At 36.1% G+C, this 23,591-nt stretch overlaps 1 protein-coding gene across 10 annotated transcripts in view; it reads right to left on the reverse strand.

Annotated features, from left to right (window-relative positions):
* Positions 1–1,628: 1,628 nt before the first annotated feature.
* Positions 1,629–23,591, reverse strand: part of chb (CLIP-associating protein) — a 106,969-nt gene continuing 85,006 nt past the window's right edge. For 8 of the 10 annotated variants that reach the window (XM_089648073.1, XM_089648079.1, XM_089648080.1 and 5 more), the window contains 18 exons: positions 22,805–22,909; positions 21,755–21,881; positions 20,904–21,048; positions 20,546–20,716; positions 17,626–17,763; positions 16,861–17,045; positions 15,733–15,849; positions 14,717–14,942; positions 13,356–13,443; positions 12,865–12,987; positions 12,588–12,693; positions 11,571–11,684; positions 10,718–10,803; positions 10,337–10,478; positions 9,132–9,309; positions 8,665–8,871; positions 8,256–8,390; positions 1,629–5,137 (listed from right to left, as the gene is read on the reverse strand). In XM_089648073.1, coding sequence (XP_089504199.1) covers positions 5,063–5,137; positions 8,256–8,390; positions 8,665–8,871; positions 9,132–9,309; positions 10,337–10,478; positions 10,718–10,803; positions 11,571–11,684; positions 12,588–12,693; positions 12,865–12,987; positions 13,356–13,443; positions 14,717–14,942; positions 15,733–15,849; positions 16,861–17,045; positions 17,626–17,763; positions 20,546–20,716; positions 20,904–21,048; positions 21,755–21,881; positions 22,805–22,909 — 2,468 coding nt within the window. In that variant the 3' untranslated portion in view covers positions 1,629–5,062. The remainder of the gene's footprint in view (positions 5,138–8,255; positions 8,391–8,664; positions 8,872–9,131; positions 9,310–10,336; positions 10,479–10,717; positions 10,804–11,570; positions 11,685–12,587; positions 12,694–12,864; positions 12,988–13,355; positions 13,444–14,716; positions 14,943–15,732; positions 15,850–16,860; positions 17,046–17,625; positions 17,764–20,545; positions 20,717–20,903; positions 21,049–21,754; positions 21,882–22,804; positions 22,910–23,591) is intronic. The other 2 variants (XM_089648081.1, XM_089648075.1) reach the window with 1 other exon arrangement.

The raw sequence follows: 23,591 nt of genomic DNA on the forward strand, positions 1-23,591 counted from the left end.
AATCACCCTTCATTTAATCCGGTGTAGTCATAAAATATTTCTGCTCTGCAGGGTTAAAACATCTGTTGTTCAACCCTAAACACCAGAAAAAACTTTAACCCTAAAATAGCCGAAAAATATTTTTTTTTGGTTTTTTTTTTTTTTTTTTGTGAAAATGCTCAAATCAAAAAACTTTATGTTTTTTTGGGTTCCCCATGTGGTGTAGATTCTCCAGTTTCCCGCTTGTACTACGAGTTTCCGGACACCGTGTATAATGCACTTACATAATGTTGATTGACTAGATGATCATTTGTGGAAAACTGAGTGGAAGGGTTTAGTTTTTCCTATGGGGAAGATTTAACCCGGACAACAAAATCGGAAGCATAAAAAAAAAAGAAATGTCAGGCTTTCTGTAAAAATATTAAAATACATACAATTAAATTAAATGTTACCTTGTATATATTCGTTTATATTCTAATTAAATAAATAATACAAAAAAATAGTGTCATCTGGTAACTGAAATTCATAACTTTTATAACGAAGATTTACACTACCGCCATCTTACTGTTTTCAGGCAAACGTTTTTAAAATAAATTCTAGTTAGAAAAAATATTGTTTTGGAAATGAACAACAGAGTTCGTGTGTGTCGAAAATAGTTGATTTTGTCAGGTATACAATCACTCTTAAATGCATTGAAAACACTATATTACATACACTGCATGTACCCTATTGGGAATACCATAGAAAATTTTTCACCTGCTGCGCTTTTTCCGTGGGTTTGTGAATATAATAATTCATACTCCATTTCCTTCACACATACCACATGCCTACCCTGAGGGGAAACCATGAAAAACATTTCGCCGGCGGCGTTTATCCAGGTTTTTATGAGTAACTAATTTTCCACTCCAGTTATTACTACATTACTCACGGCTTAAAACTGTCCTGTTCATAACTAAATAAATATTTCCAGTTTAAACTGACCACTTCCTTGTTCCTTCCCTGTAAGCTCTATAAAAATTAAGCTGCCCCCCAACCCTTCCCCCCAGCTTGGAAGCTGGCGACGTCCCTGGAACCATTCTCGTGTTTGAATGATTTGAGTTATAAAATTCTAGTTGCAGACTATGCGCTGCATATATAGGAAGAAACCATTTTCGTGTTCTGGGTGTAGTTTTAATTAAAGTTGGGAACTCGCATGAGGAGTAACTCTAAGGACGGGTTGTTTCGGAGAATTTGAACCATTCATCAAATTTCAACGTGCATTTTCAAGTTCTGTGAATGATTTTTTCAAGTTCTGTTTTTATTTCAGTTTTGTCAAGCAACTAGCCTATAATGATATAATACGAGAACTTGAATAGGACTGTCACAGAACCCGAAAATGAACGTTGAAATTTGATGAATTGTTCAAATTCTCCGAAACAACCCGTCCTTAAGTTAAAACCAGTATTGTGTTCCGAATATAACGATAAAATTCTATTATCGTGTTCAAAGTGTGCTGCAAAAATCGGAGAAAACCATTTTCATGTGCTGAATGTAGTTATAGTGGTTGATACTACAAACAGTTTTTGATGATTTTTCAAACATTTTTTTGGCAATAATACATTTTAAAATGAAATAGGGAAGTTGAAATAAAACAGCATAGAATTATCATGGTAAGATGGAGATTTTTAATAAGAAAAACATATTCATAAATTATATATTAATTTTAATATAGTAACATACGATACAGAGTAGTTAAATTTTTTAATCTTGTCACACATCATTGAGGAAAAAAGTGGATATATGTATACATATTATAATATACATAATGCAATTATACAGACAGGGCAATCAATAATTAAATCAATGAAAACCCCCTACTTATTTAATATAATATAATGAACAACGGGAATCCAACAGAAGGCACCATCTATTGACTAAACTAAAAAGTCACCCAATTCAACAAACACAAGAGCGTTCAAGACATTCATAATTTATTGGATTAAAGCACGCACTAAAATAATAAAATTTGCATTGCAGTTTAACCAGGTTAGGTTAGTTCCAATAGTCTAATATATTTATCAGATCTATATTATATACTTATTTGAAAAAACGCAAGGGGATTTTTTTTAAATGTTGTGAAGCGTAAAAATTTTATAGATTGGCAGAATCGTAATTTACAAAACATTACATTTTGTTGATTTTTAGTAAATGATCTTTTTATTGGGAAAATGGTACGAACCAAAAGGGTTGAATATGAGACAAGTGAAATAAATTCTTTTCAATAGTTTCAAGTTTGCAATCCACGCCTATTTTTCACATCAATATGTTTTCCAATGAGTAAAAGTGTCAAAGGTTGAAAAAGGGTTATATTTACACAATGTAATAATGAAACAACCAAAGCTTATAAATATTTAAAGATCCAAGTATTAACTTGTTATATATAGAATTAATATAAATGATTTCTGGTTGCGATTCCCGTCTCCAGCTGTTACAAGTAAAAAATAATTTTAAAAAACACAATGTGATGGTTAAAAAGTCATCGAATCAATAATTAATTTTGAATGATTCATGAGAAACATTCTTTAATTTTATCTTTATTAAAAAAGTTTGTAAATGCAATAATTATTATTGAAAAATCCAATGTACAAAAGTGACTTGACTGGAAAATGCGAGAGAAAAAAAACACCAATGGCGAAATCTCTGAACATCCAAACGACCAGTTCCTTCATTAGATTTGAGCTACCATCTCAAAACATGTCGGCAAAAATCAAAACAAAATTATATATTGAATAAAGTCCACTATATAAAAATTTAAGTATGCCAACATCGTTATAAAAAACTGTTGAATTTTTGAATAAGAGAAATTTAGTTTTCATTTGAAATGGCAGTTTCAAAATCTCCAACAAAAGATTCAACCGACGAATAAAAAACATAACTTTTATAAAAACATAATAATTTAATCTCTAACATTCTGCATTTTCACAAAACGTAAATGAAACGATATTAATTTAATTTTGAAATCAAAATCATTATTCCACATCGAATCTCCCACGTAAATATCTTTTAATATTTAATATTTAGAATTATGATCATTATTAAAAACAACTGTCTGTGTGTGTGTGTGATATTTTGAAAGCATTTTGCAAAGTTAGGATTTACTTTTAAAACATTGTTTTCACAAAAGCGATTATACACTATACTTATAAAGCCGGCAATTGTCAAAAGCATTATAATAACCACCGCCATTCAGCTTTCACTTGACTTCCACGTGACTTCCACGTGACCTCCTCCTTCCTAATTTCCACTTAGTTCCACTTCACTTTGTTTAACAATTCCTTCAATTTCCTCCGTGTCTATTCAATATCCAACAACTTCACACTCCGATACGAAGGTTTTAAAAAATAATCGTTGCGTTACATTTAATATCTTCTTCCGTTGACCGCAGCTCTGCGGTCAACTTTTAATTTCAAATAACAATTTTAATGTTTTAATAATTGGAATTTCTAACTTATAATGTCGTTCATTCTTTAGTTGGTGTTAATAACAATATTATGTGTAAACAGGTTGTTTAGCGTGTCATGTTAACATTGCATAATGTATTGTATTGCAAGATCTCTCCGTTTAATTGTTAACATCTGTTAATTTAAAAATGTCACAAATTTTCTGCAGTTTTTTGCTTTATTCAATCCATAAATGAATCACATTCTGTCTTTATTCAATATTATGAATAGAATTGGAATCATTCAAGCAATAGTTTATAGTTTCATATCCTTTTACTTTAGATATCTCAGATCCGTGCAATTATAATTATGTTACATCATCTCCATCAATAGCTTTCTGTATACGGGATACATGTTTCACTACGTGCATCTAATCCATAAACTGAAATTTGGCAATTAGTATTTAACTTGGCGATATCGTCGATACAAAAGAACGTAGCGTAAGCCGCAACAAATCATTCGCAAACACAAAATGTTAAAAATGCTTCTTAAACACATAGAATTTTTATTAGTTTGTAGAGTCGGTTTTATTTTATAACTTATTAGTTATTTTTAGTCGATCACTTCATCGTCAAGACATTTAAAGATATGCACTTTTCGTAATAGTTTTGGCTCAAGTTTGTCATCACTTTTGGTAGAAGACAGTAATTTAATTTTTGTTGGTAACATAATTAATTTTTATTATTTTTTAAGAACCACTTAAGCCTTTTGTATTACAGCTCTTTACGCAGGTTTTAGAATTATGTGATGGTCGTATGCACGAATAAGCTTCGAGGCCTTATCTGTTTATTTCAACCATTTGGACGCGTTTAACAAATGATATTGTTTCTCCCATTCCATTTCTCATCCCCTAGGAATATCTTAACCTTTACAATGCTAGCCTTTTCGATGTGATCTATTTCACACAATGTATATGCTTTAGTGAATGATCACATTTACATAACATTCGCATACGATTTACCCGCAGATGGATCACATCATAGATGAGTAGATCAGGTCAGAACTTCAGTCAATGAACGCATTAACAGTAATGGTTTTTACACAAACGTGGAATATAGTTGATTTACGCGTCCAATGGGGAAATAAAACAGCCGACTTCAGTCGACATATCCAAAGGGGTAAGAACTACTTTAACCAAATGTATAGAGCTCCTTTGTACCTCAGAGTAGCTTATAAAATCATGTGATGATCGAATGTTAAGTATTTTATTATAATCTTTAAGATTTCATTAAAAAAAATTCACTTAAAACGTCGGAGCAAACATTGAATCACATTGTGTAACATTCAATTAAATTACCGAGAATTATTTCCGGTAATCAATTTTTTTCCTATATCTTTCACGTTTCCACTGATATTTTAATTTGATTTATTAGATTTTCATGTAACACAAAGTATTTCAGGCATGTATAATAATTTTGTTTGTATCTTTCACTTTGTCGCCGTTATTGATTGATTCGTTCCTTGAATGATTTTTATTTGTCATGCTCTCGGCGCACTTGGTTCATGCACGCACGCTGCAATGTAAGTTGAGCGCCGTTAGCCGTTGGTTAATGCGTGCCGTTAGCCGTGGCGTTCTTGGTTCTTCGCCGGCACACCTTGTTCGGCTACACCTTGGTCTCTCCTTGGCGCGGGGTCTTCTGCGGGGTCACCTGTTCGCCCCTCTCCTTGCGCAAGTACACCTGAAATAACAGACAATAGTATTAAATAATAGACAAAAATACACTATAATATGCAATAATAGATAATGATAATAGACTCAATAATTTCTCAATTTGTCGAAAAAATATCATTTTTGCAATTAGCCTTGAAATATCTACATTTGTAAATTATTGTAATGTGCTTGTATATTTAATAAAAAATAAATAAGATAAAACGATAATACATTTTTTTAAATAGACGGTAGTACACAATGATACATATATAGAAATATACAATAATATACCATAACTATTATGATTGATTCTCGGGAGAAAAAGCATTAAGATAAATGATATTTGGGATGATAAGTCATGTGCACTTTGTGATGATGATCACCGCAAGGCAGTCCAAAAAGCACGAAGTATTACCCCAAAAATCAATCGTCATAATAATAGACAATAATTGGCAGTAACAGTCAATAATAGCTTATGTCACTAATGAATAATAATAGTTAATAATATAAAGTATTGTCACTATCCACGTCCATCTGTTTGTGCGCTTAGTTCTTCTAAACTACACAACGGATATTGATAGGGTTTTCACTATCATTTAGAGAATTTCTTCCGGAATATTGTAATTATAGAAAGTAGAGAAAAGTCGATATTTTATAATCAAGTCGTAAACATATTTTTTCGAGCACTTCATTGCTAACGATGGCTAAACCTTATGAGATACATCCACAGACATATGAATATATAGACTAGAAATTAAAGGTGAGGGGTAAAATCAACTGTTGAAGAACGAAGGGGGTAAAGCTGACTGTGATTCGTCAATAAATCAATCTGACAGTATATAGGCATCTTGCATTATAATATCACCATTTAGTTCTTAAAAGTAAAATCTGCTTTTGAATGAATAGACATTTTTACATGGGAGCGCAAATTACTCGCCACGTTATGAACAAATTTGCAAAGTCCAAATTCGGCAAAAAAAAATTTCTTCTATCTTCAGAGTCGAATATTTTGTTTACGTATTTAGTTAAGACACTTTTATAAGTGTTCATAATTTACTTCCCAGTAACAACGATGCGCACACTTGAGAATCGCTACATTCGACCAATGTTGGCTCGATGTGATAGTACATGTTTCTACAACTGATTCATATTATACGATGTGAATAAGCTTAAAATGATGCTTACATATGGAATGTAATACGACAATTGGGTTTATTCTCTTTTTCACATCTATTTTTACAAGTTTTCATAGCACAACCACTATTTTGCCGTGTTATTTCATAAAATGCCTCGACCATAGCTCGACGCTAGTTCGAACAAGAATGATGACGTCACATTCTCAAGATTCACGGGAAGCCATACGCGAGCCCAGCCGGCTCCAATGAAACGGGTATGGGGAGTGGGGAATAATACGCTTTTAATCACTTAGGGCAGGTCTACTAATATTCATATGTCTATGGATGCATCTAAATAATGTACTACGGAATTGTATATCTTAAAAAGGCCTACAGAAAAGTATGCTGTGGTGTATGTCTATCTCTTAAGGATAATTCCCAGCAAAGCCGGGTACACGTCAGCTAGTAGATTATAAAAGACAATGACAGACAATAATACGACAATAGAACTAGTAGACAATAGAAACAGTAGACAATAGATACAGCATACTATAATAGACGAAAATAGACATAGAACATAGTAGACTGAAGTCCCCGGTGTTGCCGGGATTTTACAAAAGAGTTTTTGAAAGCAGATGTAGACAGTGATCAGGGGGTATAACTCTGATCAAAAATTGGAACTGAAAAAAGACACGGTATTCTCCATGGTTGTGCATTTTTTGTTGTGGTCCTGACACCGACTTCAAAGTCAATGTGAATATTTTGAATATCTATCTTATCTGGTGAAAATGTCGATTCCTAAAGTTCAGTGTAATGTTTAAAGGCTGTACAGATTTCAATTCAATTCGACATGGTAGTGGAGCAGGTTGGAATATATTGAAAACCCAATATTAGCGTGATGTCTATCAGTTCATTGTTCTCATTTCTCAATCGGAAGCAAAGGACCGAGTGGTTCGTTGAGAAATTGCGCGTCACCAATGCTTAATCTTCGTGACATCTCCAATACAAAATAGGACTCGTGATTATAACTAAAAAAAAACAGGTACGAATCTCTTTGTTTGTTTCTAATTTGTGACAGCCTTAAGTTAACTGGACCGCAGAATTGAATCTATGTTCTTTTTCAGACCATATCCATGTTCCTGTCAGGATTGTGTGCATATTATATCATGCAAGGTATAATTCCATCATTCTACGTTATCCATTAATAATTTAACCTGTTATCTATTTATTGTGTTACTGAAATAAAAATACTTAACATGTAACCGAGTTTTTCATTTTTCTGTTACCAATTATTTCCGAGCCATTTTTTTGAGTTAGCTATCCTCGTCGATGGTGTGTGACATAGTATTGTCGCAAGCATATAATTTGTCTGAATATTGGCATATCTATGGTTAAACAGAGGACCAATTTGTTTCATACAAAAAGCCTGAAGATATCGATATCTATATCTATAGATCGATCTAGTGAGTGGTTTATTTATGACAGTGACCTTTCTTTCGTTTTGAAGGACAAGTGTGCAAAATTTCAAGAGATTCGGAATAAAACGTAATAAGAGTAGATTTGTTTAAAATCAAAGACCTGCAGCCGTCTGCCAATGGCCCTCCTGCCACAAACACTCTTCTTTATATAAATAGATAATTCGATTAATTAACCAGCAAGAACTGGAGTGAAAGGTTTTATAACAAATTAAACATAGCACGGCTGTTTAACCCCTTGCATTTGCAGTGTTGAAGAATCGTACCCATGTACGGTACAAATCACTGCCATTATACAGTATCGACCTTATACATTCATTTTGCCTTCAGATATTACCTCTACTGGGTTAGTTAAAGATATAAATGTCACTTCAATATTTTATTTATTGAAGTTTCTTGCCAGCCCCTATGGGTTAGAGATATAGGACGCCAATAAGGAACTGCTGTCCTCGGAAGGTGGCGCAAAACTAAAGATATTTGAGAGAGGCCTATGTCCAAAGCTGAATGCCAGAAGACTTATGAAGAAGTAGAGTTGGTAATGGTTTTCGTTGGTTACCTGTAGTAAGCGTATCTTGGAAGCTGTCAGCTGCTGTAGGTGCGGCTTCATCCTAGTCTCCCCTGTGGCCAGGTGCAGCTGCACCATACAGAACACCGCCGCCTTGCGCACCGAACTCTTCTCGTGGTCCGCCAACTGCAGCACACACAGACACAAACAACAGTTAGTCAAGTGTTTCATTAAAAAATGATGGCAGAAAGATGATGCTGTACGGTAACCGATTTTAACGGAACAACAGTGTGGCACAACCATGATGTCTACAGGCACCCAGAGATAAGATACGATACCAGAGCGGCCGATGGAATCGTTTCAACAACTTTTTCATAAATCATGCAAGCGAATGGGAAGTTGAAATGGGTGCCTGGTGGAAGCAAACAGTAACCAGTAACAAGAAGCTCAATATGCTCACATTAGCAACACCGGGCATCAGAGCGGTGAGGTGCTTGTCGCTGATGTCCTGAGGCCGCGCCCTCGCCAGCTCCGTGGCCAGCTTCAGGGCACACAGGTTATGCGGGAACTCGCGCGTACTAATGATGGGATGCAGGAATACCACCGTTTTATCAGCGGGCAACGCCTTGGCCAGGGCGGGCATGCCTCCTTCTATTGCGCGCGTCACCTGCACAAAAAAACACAGATAAGAACAAATAATTGTAAGGGTTCCATGATAAAACAGAACACAGCGAGGGTGTGTTTGTTATCTCTGACGTCAGGATGAAATTACACAAGAGTGAATTTCACATACCAATTTTTACACTGCCAAAATTACACATGGGTGAAATTACGCACGGAGAATTACATCTACACACGTTGAAAAAAAACTGTTTTAAATAAGTTGAAATTCACGCCTGTGTAATTTGGTCATATAACCGTTGTTACCTCCTTGCTCTGCACACTATACTTGTCCATCAGTTTGAGGAGAATGAGGTCGAAGTAGTCCAACCAGGTGGTGCGCATCTCGGAGCGCCGGCACAGCTGCACCAGCACCCGTATGGCTCCGGCCACAGAATCCTCCTCGGGACAGTCCATCAGAGCGAGGATGGCGCGCATTATGCTCCTGAAACCAACAACAAACACCACCCACGTTTTAGTGTTACATATTTATATTGCTTATATTTATCCTTGCCACAGACAAAAACACATCAAAACACATATAAAAGACAGGGCATGTGAACCTTAAAATTAACACCAAAACAAAAATTACATTGGTTTATGAAAACATATATAAAAAAGAAAATGCATTATCTCGCAGTCGAAAGATGGGAAGAAGCATTGCTTTTAGTTGGTCTGCATGGAGCAAATTTGTCTTCCAGCAAGTTCATCCCAGCGTTCAATAGATTAGCTTTGTGAAGATCATTTTTAAAACCTGAATTTGAGGCAGTTATTAATTATAATTTGAGGCAATATTTTAGGTAGGGGTTCATGTGGACTTTATCGTTAACAATAATATAATAAGCTAAATGAATATTCTTCAAAAATATACCTTATGGTTCAGATCGGGGCGGCCTATCGATGAAGGTAACAATTGATAAAAAATCTTACATTTTTTTCTAGCAAAACAACTAGATGACACAAAAAATTACGACAACACTTTTGCCACAAAATGAACGATCTTCGCTGGTTTCGCATATGTTTTTAGAAGATTGTACAACAAGTTTACATCAAGTTGGGTTGTTAAGTTCACCTCTATATCTTGTGACGCAATGCCTTTTAGGCTTGCTATTGGCCGATAAAATGATTACAATGTGGGATTTGAGGATAACTGTATGCTCTGTTTTATATGGTAGAGAACTTGCATTTATGTCTAGACTTTCGAAGCGAGGCATTGAAATTCAACGGGGAGTTTATTTGAAATTACTCTTAGATGGTATTATCTTTAGATAGAAATGAGGTATGAGAGAGCTAATATATTGTTATTATGTAATACACTAGCGGAAAACAACCCAGACGCTGTTATCCCAAAACAAAGGAGTGGAGTAGAATAAACTAGATTAGACTGAACAGTACAGCAGGTGCCTGTACTGATTAGGTGCATATAAACGTGAAGTAATTATGTTGTAACTTTATCCAGGAGAGTGTTGTACCTGAAATGCTCCTGTGGCTTGCGGCAGTCTCCGTATTTGAGGACCTCGTGCATGGAATGCATGATGGTCATGCGGGTGTTCTCGTCATCTGAAGACTTGAGGGTTCCGAACTTGTCGAGGACTTGCTGCTCCGTTAATCCATCTGGAGGGAAATAAAACAACAATGAGTTCAAATTTAGCAAACGACCGCAAAAAAATATGGTAGAATCATTACATCAAACAGCTATCTCGGTCCGCTAACTTATTCGGACATTTTAACACTGGCCCCTATACAGTTATAGAGAACATAGCCCACCCATCACAGAATTTTGAGAACAGTTTTTGTATTGTATATTTGTAGAAGCAAGATTTTATTATTTTGAATGAACAAAGGTCGCTTACCTTTTGTAATAAGATAACCATCTTTGTCAAACTCGTGTGTTCTCACTCGGTCCTTTGATCTTTCCCTTTCTTCGCTGGATCCATCCCTAAAATGACAAAAACGTATTATTAAATCATCCATTTTCAACCACTCAAGCTGATTTGTTCGCTTTGGGAACAGGTCAAATGGTATCACAGAAATCGTTGCGTCTCCTTTACTGTCATGGTGAGAAATGTGATCTAAACGGTGTTAGGAAGAGAAAACACCAGCTTTATATTCAAATCTAGAAGTTAACCACAGAAGAAATAAAATGAACACCTCTATGAAACCATTCGTTCGGACCACGTAAATTTTATAATAAAATGTGTTCTTTGTCTAGTAAAATGTGATTACAGTGTTTAGAGGAAAAAAGTAAGGTATGCCATTTTTAAACTTCTGTATGTTTGAATTTAATATTTCTAAAATTATAAGCGTATTTCATCACCTTTCAAAAAGAGTTTTTAGTTTATGAATACTTTCAGAAATATCTAACATATAATTATTTGAATTTTATTGCAAATTGGAAATACACACACAAACAGGGGTTAAAAACTATCAATAAAATGAATGTTGCCCCATGGTGTTGAGAAAGATGGTAGACCCTGTACCCACCTCACAAATAATATTGCAAAAACAATGGTAAAACTGAAATGACAGCAGGTTCACGCTGCTAAGGAAAAAACAGATTGTTGGTGCAGCATCACCGCAAGGAAACCACAGCAAAAACAGAGCAATTTTAAAAGAATCATTATAAATCTAACCTGCGAGAATTGTGTGTTTTTTAAATTCTGCTTTTTCACACATTGTTGAAAATGATTTATTGTCGTTAATTACCTTTGATAATAGTGCAGTAAGTTGGCGGTATTTTGAGGTGTGGGGGAGGAATCCTTGGTACTTCCCGCCTCCGAACTCTCGGCCGATATCGGCTTGCTGTCGCACATATCCAGACTGCAACAAAATATATATATTATTACCATTATATTTTCAATTACTTGTGGAAGAAGTCATTGAGACAATTTTAAAGAAGAGTGTCATTAACTTTTACAATGCTGGCCCTTTCCGCACAATCCTTCAAACTTTGTGGAACACATATTAGAGGTATAAAAGCAAAACTGCCACTATCCACACTTTGTTCATTTCCACCTAATGTTTGATTAGTAATCATTATTAAGTATCTCACTCTCTACACCACACAATCTTCAAACTAAAGTAAAAACGCTTCTAAGCCTTTCAGAAACTACTATTAAATTGGCGGTCAAATGCAAAACCGCATCCCTCCCACTTTCGGTGAGGTTCAAAAGCGCCACTCTCGAAATGCACCAATCACTTGGCAAAATCCAATATGGCTGCCATGCTTGTTGAAATGCAAACCCGCCACTCTAACCAATGTTGAGGTTCAAAATGCCACTAAGCTCAATTAAACTGCAAAACCTCCATTATTCAAAATACGTTTGTTTTTAGAGCAGAAACAAATCTAAACAAAATGTATAAGCTTGCAATTTTTTTTGTAATCAATAAAATAGTTTAAGTGAAAAATGCAAATTGTTTTTTTAAATGCTGAATATTTCGAGTTGGTTTTGCTTTTATACCCCTCATTGCAATATCTACGTGCAGGGGGTTTGGCCGCTGACAGATCATATATGTGACAAGGGCGTAAATATTGTTGGGAGAAGTATTCATATTCAGTAAAACAATACTAACAAACAATACAAGTAGCATTCATTATAATGACATCAATAATACTTTTAAGCGCTGTTTTTGTGAAAAATCACCCCAAGGGGACTGTACATAATGTCCAATAAGAAGCATTGTTGGCAGTAACCAAAAACGCTATGAATATGTTGCTATTACCTGTGATGGCCATTGATTCCATTGAGGGGCCTATTGTTGGCTGCGTCCGACATCTGACTGATGCCAGAGTCTTTGGAAGCGGAATCACCAACCACCTCCGTCATACCTGCAAAATATGCTTATAACTTCAAACTTGACAATACAATCATGGCTTAGAAAACACAATAAAAAATATTGAATATATGGAGACATAATATGTTAAAATATCCACAAAAATGGAATAGAAATACCAACTAACAATACGGTGTAATGGTATAAGTAAATGGATATAACTCACCATGTGATTGTAAGTGCGTATAACTCTGAATCTCTGCGGTGGTTCGCCTGAGGCTGCGATACACATCTTCGGAACAGGCTGTCGGCGACCCACCATGAGGAATAGATGGGCTATCACCTCCAGCTTCATAAACACATGTAAGTAAATTAATTATACATATTTCACATTATATCCTAGCCACATTTCACAAAAAGTCATTCATCTTTTTTACTTCTAACTCTAACCATAATGTAGAATAACCTCCCAAAGTTTGTGCACTTTATCCCCAAACACTCTGTACATACAAAAAGCGTTTTCTGAGACATCGCCGGTAAAACTTTTGAATTCTAGCATCTCTCCAATCAAATACAAAAGTTTTATATACAGGTAATTCAGTAATTAGAGGTCATAAGGATAAGAAAAATGTTTTGGATGGACGAATAACAGAGTAGATTATATCGTTAACTTTAAGCGCCCTTGATAAGATATTTTCACTAACTTGTTTAACTTACATGAGCTGGTCCTCCTGATATGCGAGTGTACTATACTAGAAGCGGCAGCTTGGTGATCTGCAGGTAGTTCGGACAGCATTGATGTCATCTAGAACAAACAATTCACATATCAAATAAACATACCGCATATAATAAATAATAACATTATTTGGATGATTTGTATATTGTCGTTTTGTGCAAAATCACCTCAAGGGTGTTCTGCAAATATATAGTATATGTCTACAATGATCATTCCTATTACTAACTACAGACAGTCAACCTCATGTATCATATGGGTAGAAGTATCACAATATTTGGTGATATTTATTTATTGGACAATTTGTATAGCGCTGCTTTTGTGAGATATCACCTCAGGTGCCACGTAATTATATTGACACAGGCAAGAGCAAAACATATAATAATTCCACCTAAAGAATCTAGTTCCTAAAGCCCAGCAAATCAGCATATTGAGGCTTGATGAAGTCCAGCTGCTCAGCTTTAGCTCGTCCAATCACTCTGGTAGAATATGACATAAAATAGTTTTAAAAAACCCCCAGTGGAAGTGACCCAAAAGCAGACCAGGGAGAGGTGGACCGACTGCGTGGAAGAGGACAAGGAAAAAACGAAGGAAGAACAAAGAGATGAAGAAAAAGGGCGGGGAAGGACAGTGGACTGGAGGCGACAGAACGCAGCCAGTGGAGAACAACAATGAAAGCCAAATCCCACCCTGGGATGTAGCGCCGTAATGATTATTTTGCAAAAACAGTATCAAAAATCAATACATTGCGAAAGCATTAAAGAAAATTTTAAAAATATTTGGTTGGCATAACAAATATAAAAGATTACACGAAAGTACATACAGTTAAAAGTTAAATAATACTTGGTGCTTAAACTTATTGAAGGACAAGATAGTTTTTTTTTTTTTTTTTTTTTTTTTTTTCACACATCTTCGGATCTACCGGATCTGCCCTGATGATGGACACTGCAACGCTGTCCGAAACGTCGGCTAAAGAAGGAGTTAGCGCAACACGGCATAACACCCCAAAAACAAACAACAAAAATGATTTTGGCCGTGAGAATCTAAAAACTTACCCGACAAGATAGTTAATTAACTTGGAAAGTCTTCCCGGGGCATCAGTATTGGTAAGTTATTTCTGCACATGGGAAAATTAGAAAAACTTGTTTTGGCAGCCTCGCGTGGAATTATCCGGGACATAGAATCCTATTTCTGCCAGAATGTCTATTATTGATTGTAAACCATTCATAAGCTTATAAGCCATTAGCAGTAAAGCAACATCCCTCCTAGAACTAAGGCTGCAGATAGCCAGCAATCCTGAGATGAATACTGATGATGTAGTACCGGTGATATATGTTTGACTTACCATAGGAGCATCGCAGCCAAACAGCGCAATGAGCGCCCTCCTGGAGGCGAGCTTGAGATCGGCGTTCCTGTCTTGCGTCATGACGATGATCCTCTGCAGCGCGCGAGGGTTGGCTGAGCCGGAGCCGGATCCACCAGCCCAGTACTCCGTGGCCAGGGACGTCAGGAAGTTCAGAGTGGCCAACTTGGTCTTGGCGTTGGGCTTCTGCACGTTGTCGGCTAGGAATCTGCAATGAGAGGGGATTGAGAAATTAACAAAGCAAGAATATTTCACAATATTGTTCAAAAGATAGTAAAATTGTCAACTTTATGAAACAAGTGTTAATTTAAAGACAACTAACACCTCTTCCATAAACCAAAACAGTTCTAGAGCGCCCTTGAGGTGATTTTTTTCACGAAAAGCCACCATAGAAAATATCCAATTAACATAGACAGCAACCTCTACTATTGAGAGTTATTCTGTTATCTTAACCATAAAAGGGAAACAATCGTATCAGTTTAAAATGAGTAGCAAATTACTGGTAATGGTTAATGGTAATGGAAATGACCCCTGCCCCTGACATTATCAAATATGAATGATTTTTCTGTCCGAAAGTATTTTCAGTTCATAAAGTCATATTTCCCCCGCCTCATGAGGGCCTCCGTGGTTGAGGGGTAAGGCTCTCGACTGCCAATCAGAAGGCAGAAGTTTATGTGTTATTTCACAATTCAAGCATTTAAAATAATATAAGGTATATATATATATATATATATATTTGTGGCACTTTCCAGAGTGGAAGATACTCTCAGTATCGCCCCGGCGTAAGACCACCAAGCAATGGCTTTGGCGGAGTTTGGTGACCAGATCTGAATAGCCAGGGACTTCCCCACCTTCCTCTTCCCGTCTCCTCCACCTCCCCACTACCTTCAGCCTCACAACGTACCCCAATTGGGGATGTCAAAAAGTAAGATAACATGATTTTAAGATTTCCTGGGCAGTAAAATTAGTTGTACCTAAAAACCAAGAATGCTACTTACTTGAAAACGCACTGCAGCTGCAGTTCAGATGGGAAGTATTCGTGAACCATCTCCAGGGTCTTGAGGACCTTCGCCTTTACGGATCCCAGGAGGTCTCCGCCCAGCTTTATCAGTAATCTGGAAAGAATAAATTGCATATAAACATTTTCTCAAAAGGGGTAATCATTTTGTTTATTTGTTTTGTTTACATATTCTTGTTCAATTTGTTTATGCCTGCTCTCACTGAATAGATGATCCCTAGAGGAGTGATCTATATTGGTTATCTATAAGGCAATTGACTGATCTAAATGTTTACACAAAATAATTCACAGCCATCTCCCTTACATTATGTCTTAGCAATATTGAAATAAATGTTCAAAATTCCCATTGTTTCACCTCAGGTGTGTTGTGTTCCACACATTCAAAAATAATGTTGCCTATTTTAGCCCACTGACCCAAATGTGTCGATTGTATAATAAGATAAGAGTGTGTTGAAGTAGACATTTTCATTGAAAATTTATACGGTTTCAGAAAAAATTTTCTGCAGTTGCTAAAAAATGTGTTGCATATTACTTGGGTGTCTATTTATGTCTCTTGTATCTCGTGTCTCTTATGTCTCTTGTATCTCTTGTGTATCTTGTGTATCTTGTGTATCTTGTGTATCTTGTGTATCTTGTGTATCTTGTGTATCTTGTGTCTCTTGTGTCTCTTGTGTCTCTTGTGTCTCTTGTGTCTCTTGTGTCTCTTGTGTCTCTTGCCACTCTTCGTATTATTTGTCATTGAGTGAGCTTTAATTTTTATTTGATTCTTTTTTGTTTTTGAATCATTAATTAGATGTATGCAAATTAATGTATCCTATGTTTGAATAGATTTTTTGTAATTGTATGTACTTGTACCTATTTGATTGTTAACTGAGTTTTTATGGATTATTCTCAAGTAAGTGAGATTTTTGATTTTTGAATGAAAATTGCCAATTTAAAGAAGACCTTTCAACTCCTAGGCCCCAGGCAGGTTAACGAAACTTGCTCTTGGATTAAGTTAGGTTAGGTTTTCAGTCTATTTGAACAGCACATCACTGTTTTTCAGGCTGAAGAGAGCGGAGAGGAGAACGATATGAGGAAGAGTAAGTTCCGGCCGTTTACAACATACCTTGTGAGCAGCATGTATAGCCAGTTGTGCAGCTGGTCAGCGTGCGCCACTATGAGCTCCGCCACCGCCTCCAGGAACAGCCCAAACACCTTGGTCTGTCCGTCCACAAACATGCGCGCAAACACTTCGGTCACTTGGTGCAGCTCTGTAGGGCAGAGTAGTTGGCCCTGGTTAAGGTAATCCGTCTGGAATAGATTAAATCGTCATTAGAAGGCTTGAAGGAAATGAACTGTTTGTGGCCTCACAGGTTAAATATCTGGGATATATCCTTACAGAATATTAGCAAGGTATAGAAGATATGGAATGACAAATAAGAGCAAATAATATACGGGCCGTAACGCCCTCAAGGTGTTGCTGCTATTATAGCGACGATGTCAGGAAATTACTTTTTAATACTGCACTGCCCTGTACACGTTGGGCTGTGAAAAAATTCAGAAAAAACAAAATTCAAAAAACACAGTCCTTTTATTTAAGGAATTTGCAAGAAGAATGTAACTTCAATTTTTCCCTTGTTGACACAATAAAAAAATTTAAAGAAGCTTTTAATTCCCAGAAAAACAATCTGAAATTTTGCATATCTTAAAACGTTAATTTTTTCGATACAAGTGCACTAGGTATTTATGTTAAAAAATATTATTATTAGTACCTTCTTGAATCTAAACTTTTAGTCTTAATACAAAATACAACAAAAACACCGTTTAACAGTTGTGAGGTGATGTTTTATTAGTAAGGTTGTAAATAAATAAATCTGTAAAGAATACTAACCAGATAGAGAAGGCCGTCTTTGCGCTCGGTCCAGTGAGCGGAGGCGCACATGGTGATGATCTCGGCGGGTGACAGGTTCACGTCCATGCTGGTCTCGTGGCGGCCAAGTCGACTCTGGCTGCCGCTCCATGATAAGGCCTACATATTAAAGTGATAATAAGTTATAATTTATAATTAGACATTGATAACAGAACACAGCAACAACAAAATATTAAAAATGTTAAATATGGGAGATGGGAAACCAAATAATTTATAACAATCAAAAGGCTGCAACTAATAAAAGTAAGCATTCTCATTTTATACATTAAAAGCTTTGTAAAAATTAAAAGGTTTGTCAACAGTGATTCATATCAAAGCTCTCGAAATTCAATTACACTAGTTAAACTTGGTTGATACTATCACTAATTACAGACAAACACAACATTGATGAACACAAAACTATAAGTAAAGAATAATGTACATGTATGCACCTACATGCATACATGTATACACAAATACATACACTTACATATACATTTCATAACAGCAACAGTAATTATTTTATAGATCAACACGATAGGTAGCTTTAAGTCTTGTTTACGTTTGATTTGAAGGTGGCCAGCAAAGATATTAGAAGAACGAGATATGCTATGTTGGCCGCCGGACCGTAGCCGGAGTACTACCTAATTAGGGTACTTTGAACGGTATCGGGACGTGTACGCACAGAAATCTGTTCTATGTATTAGTGCGGATACCTTAGCGCAAGCGAAGGTGTGCAGTAGTATTGGTGAACAAAACCGGCGACACTCCGGCAAAACAATTCCACTCAGTACGAACTGCGCATAGCACATCTCGTTCTTCTAATATCTTTGGTGGCCAGTGATGACATTGACAAATCAATGGGATGACTTTTATATGTCTCGTTAAAATAACGGCACATTCTTGGTAAAGGTGAGTCATACCCCAGCTTAGTTTTATATTTTTTAATATGTAACGGAATATAATGTATGAGTCGGGAACCAATTCTAGGAACGTTGAACATAATTTGATAGAGTAAAAAAGGGCAGTTTATTAGAGCATTAACAATTTTGAAAAGAAAATTTAAATCAATATTTAGTCTTCTCTGTTCAAGGGTGCGTACATTGTAGAAATTTAGTCTATCGGTGTAATGAGGAAGTGATCGAGCTCGCTTATCACAATACGCTAGGTGGTACATAAAATGTTTTTGAAGCCGCTCTATTCGCTGAATATGAATAATTTAATAATTTCCCGATATATTAAAGCATGAGTCACATACATCAAAATATCAACACAAAACAACAAAAATAAATAAACAAACAAACAAACACAGTAAGTAAGCATTGATTTCATACAACATATACACGGTGTCCGGAAACTCGTAGTACAAGCGGGAAATTGGAGAATCTACACCACATGGGGAACCCAAAAAAACATAAAGTTTTTTGATTTGAGCATTTTCAAAAAAAAAAAAAAAAAAACCAAAAAAATATATTTTTCGGCTATTTTAGGGTTAAAGTTTTTTCTGGTGTTTAGGGTTGAATAACAGATGTTTTAACCCTGCAGAGCAGAAATATTTTATGATTACACCAGGTTAAATGAAGGGTGATTTCAAAATAATGCTTCAAATCCGAGTTTCTTCATTTGTTTTACTTTCAAATAGTTTTAATTAGTTGGGTACTTTGATCTTCAGTAATAATTTATAAGAATTTGATTAAAAAAAAAAAAAAAAAAAAAAAAAATCAACTTCAAACTCGATTTACTCGATAACGAAAGCTCAAATAAAAAAAAAATATACTACAAAATCGACTCCAAATGTGATGTAGATTCACCAGTTTCCCGCTTGTACTACGAGTTTCCGGACACCCTGTATATTATTATTACCTTCAATTTCTTATTAACCCCACCTGCCTCTGGCATATTGACTGTTATATTTCTTAAAGACGCTGTTAGAAGTTGTGTGTATTTTCGCTTTTGTAATAAAATCTAAATACATAAATGGAATATTTCTGAACCCAAAAAAATAAAATCTGCTCTTGAAAGGTGATGAAATAAACTTTCAAATTTTAATATTAGTAATAAACATAATTTTTGAAATATTAAAATTTCGTATGCAAAAAAAAAAAGTTAGTTGACTAGCTGACGTGTACCGGGCGTAGCTCGGAGACTTTTCTCTACTTTCTATAAATATAATACGCATGTATTATATATATGTATATAAACTTTCCGGAAGAAATTCTCTTAATGATAGCGAAAACCCAATCAAAATCCGTTGCATAGTTTATAAGAAGTAAGCGCACAAACGGACAGACGCGGTTAGCGACCTCACTTTTTTATAATTTAAATATAATTAACAAAATATTCACCAAGATTCATCATTCTCCTCAAATTGCGGTTGCAACCTTTGGTTTCATAGAGGTGTACGTACATTTCAATTCTTCTATGGTTAACTTCTAAATTTGAAAATAAAACGTGGTGTTTTCTCTTTCTTATACCATTTAGATCATATTTCTCAGGGAGACAACGATTTCTACGAGACCATTATGAGCTGTTCACAAAACCCAACAAATTAACCTGAGTGGTTTAATACATGGTAGTCAGAAATAAGAGCATTCACTTTACGGAGGTCTAGCATAAACACCTTAAAATTGTCAACATCGACACAATAAAGATTTTTATCAACAATGTCGATGATAAGAAGACATTCACTAACACGCCTGAAAATCGACAATGACATTTGAAAGTTGATTTTGACTAGATCTGAATAGACAGGTACTTCCCAACAAGATATGGCCATGCAAGGCCCTGCTCTATATCAATTCGATGGTTAAAAAGGTTGTTATTAGTAGTTAGTAGGTTACCTTCTTCCTCCGTGTTAGTTGATTGGTTGGGTTAGTGTAAAAAAAGAAGCGTTTCACATTACTTGTTTCAAGAGACCGGGACTCACGTCGTTGGGGCGGCGGTACGACTCGTAGCTCCGCTCAGAGCACACGCTCGACGCCTCCGAGTCATTGTCCTGCTGCAGCTCGTGCGAGCGCAGGCGCAGGCGAGACATGTCCGAGGCCAGATCGCCGCCGTTTGGATCCTCGGGACTCTGGGGAAGTAAATATCAGAGATAAACGGATGTTGGGAGGGCAAAGTCTAGGTGACATGATGGTGGGGAGGGTAATAGCATAGCCTTTGGTGGAGTAAAAATTAAAATTAATAGAACTTTATTAACTCAACTCATCCAATGATTATTCACAGGTAACAAACAACTAGTGATCAAAAAACGTAATTACCAGCGTGCTTTCTGCATCCCGGGACTGCTGCAGAAGGCGGTGTGAAGAGAGGGCGGCGCGGGGAGGAGGAGGGGGCCTCTCAGAGGACATCCTCCTGCCCCCTATGCCCACCAGGCCCCTGCCCAGGGCAGTCTTCATGGTGGATCTGAGACACAACACACACATAACATTGTTAGCTGCTTGACATCATATGGGAAACAAGGAAGAAAGGCTATAATCCAATACCTATGTACCAATCACATAACTTTCATTGCGTAGCCACTTCGATAGGCAATGACAGTCGGCGCACTTCCAAGCCATATCTCCCTTTGTTTCTGTGATAGTTTGAACTACATGACATAGATGGCTAGACGTAAAGAGTCCTTAGAGGTTATAGACTTATCAGGTACACATGCAAACGTTGCAAACATTTCATTGAAGCCCGTTTCCCGCAACCAGCCGGTCCAAGTCGTTACCACTCATGTTATCGAGACATTAAACATGGCGGAGTAATTAATAAATATGATAGTTTCATTGTTCCTTTATCAGACATTTTGTATCAATGCGTGTTCATCAGATCAATGTCAAAATAGAGATATAACAGTTGTGAGGTTATGAGAGCTAGTTTTAACGTGTCAAGAGATGGTGGCGACGCGGATCTTGTCATATCAGTAGCGACATGTACAGATTATGTATGACAAGTTGTACACGATGTGAATACACAACATCAGTATCGGATACTTGCGTATTCCTGCGAAAGACGGACCATTTTTATTTATTTTTTGATCAGTATATTTCACTCTTTTGGATTACTTATCCAGTGGTAGTAGTGACCTTTTTTATCTCTCTCTTCTTTGGTTTGTTTTTCTCACCTGGATGGTGAAGTTTCTCTGGACCCGGCCAATGAGCGAGGGATGCCGGACGACCTCCTCGTGGGGCGGGGAATGGCACCACTGACTTGGGGAAGACGGGACGTGGGGGAACTAGAACGGGAAGAAGCTGAAAGAAAAAACACATCATTAAAAATAAGTTCAGATTATGTAGATCCCGTCAGCAATGGGCTGGTCATGAGGAAATAATGGAAGCGACCCAGAGGCAGATTGAGGAACAGGAGGAGAATGCGTGGGAGAGAGGATTTGAGCAGGACGGGAAGGCCTGTTAACTGGAGGCAAATGACTAGCGATCGCAGCCAGTGGAGAACATTTGTGGAGACCAAATCTCACCCTGGGACGTAGCACCATGATGACAATGAAAAATTATATCAGCGCAAAAAAAACAAAAATGTTGAATTTTTAAAGGTCGCATGGACATTATTATCATTATCTTAGGTGCAACAAATCTTGAAGTGTCTAAGAAACAAATTCACTCCATCCAGTTCATACTTATGTCTAAAAATGCGCTGTTTACTTCCGTACTGTCGGTCACCAAGTTTAGGTCTCCCAACACTCCTTCCTGCAGGTTTATTATAAAGAAGCCTCCTTGGCGTTCAGCTATCTTCCATCCTCGCTAAATATCCTGACCAGTAAAGCCGTCAAATTTATAAATTTTGTTATTTGCATTTCTTCAAAAAATTAGTAACGTAGTTCGTGGATATACTCAGTCATTTTATTGTATGGCTCCAAAATTTTGCATCCAGACATAGTTGGGAGAAACAACTCTAGAATGCGAGGAGAGACAATGCCGGCTATGGACGGAGGCTGCTGAAATATTCAATTCAGTAGAACAGGGACAACGAGAGACGGTGCGATAGGTCCCTGAACCCAACAGGACAGGGGAAGAAGTACATAGATGTAAGCTACAAAAATTCATCTTAGTATCTTCCTTATCGAAATATAAATTAATAATACCATGGACAACACAGTTAAAATGAAGGTTTGCCCAGATGATCAACTATTTTATTAGTTATCTTGAAGAAGACTTACGTTGCGACTGCGAAACTCTCGGCCTGGACCGTGTTGTGGAGTTGTATTCGGGACTGCGCGGTGTCACGCACGCCGAAGTTGTGGAAACCGTTTTCTTTGCGCGGGCTGTGAAACACATTGTAAATAATTTTATAACAAAATTAAAGAACAAATTCATGTGATGTTATTATTTAAGGATACATAATCATAATAATTTATTTACTACTTTTACTGTGTAATATTATAAGAAATTATTAGTGCATCTATTTTTAAATTACACTTACAATAAGGTCTATTACATGCAGAATAATGAAATATGATAAAACTATAGGTTTTTTTCAACAACAAAAAAAAAAGTTTACTTACAACTATTACTTATTTTATGTACTTGCTAATCTATTTTTTTTATTTTTTATATATACAATAATATTATTATTGGGTTTATAAAAACAGTTTATTTTTAAACAAGTTCTGCTGTGTAATTATTATTACGCGTGACAGCTGTTTCGCCCTCTGAAGGCATTATCAAACTGTGGGTAGCCCACTTACAGACGATAAATTTATATTATTTCTAGGTAGGTATTTTAATTTCATTTACTGATTTCTTAATTGATTTCTAAGTAAAATATCAAAAATTATTAATGGTTATTACCCCAGCAAAGTTTCCCCAATTAGTGTAATGTTTAAATTTGACTGAATGTCTTTATGTTAGTTATTCCCAAACGATGACTCATAGGGTTATTTTAATAGCATTATTAAGTACTTCATAGTGCACTCATATTTGCATTAGGTTTGAAGATATCTAGTA

Source organism: Hesperophylax consimilis, chromosome 27 (genome assembly GCF_061612785.1).
Source record: "Hesperophylax consimilis isolate HC1 chromosome 27, BYU_Hcon_1.0, whole genome shotgun sequence".
NCBI classification, from domain to species: Eukaryota; Metazoa; Arthropoda; class Insecta; order Trichoptera; family Limnephilidae; genus Hesperophylax; species Hesperophylax consimilis.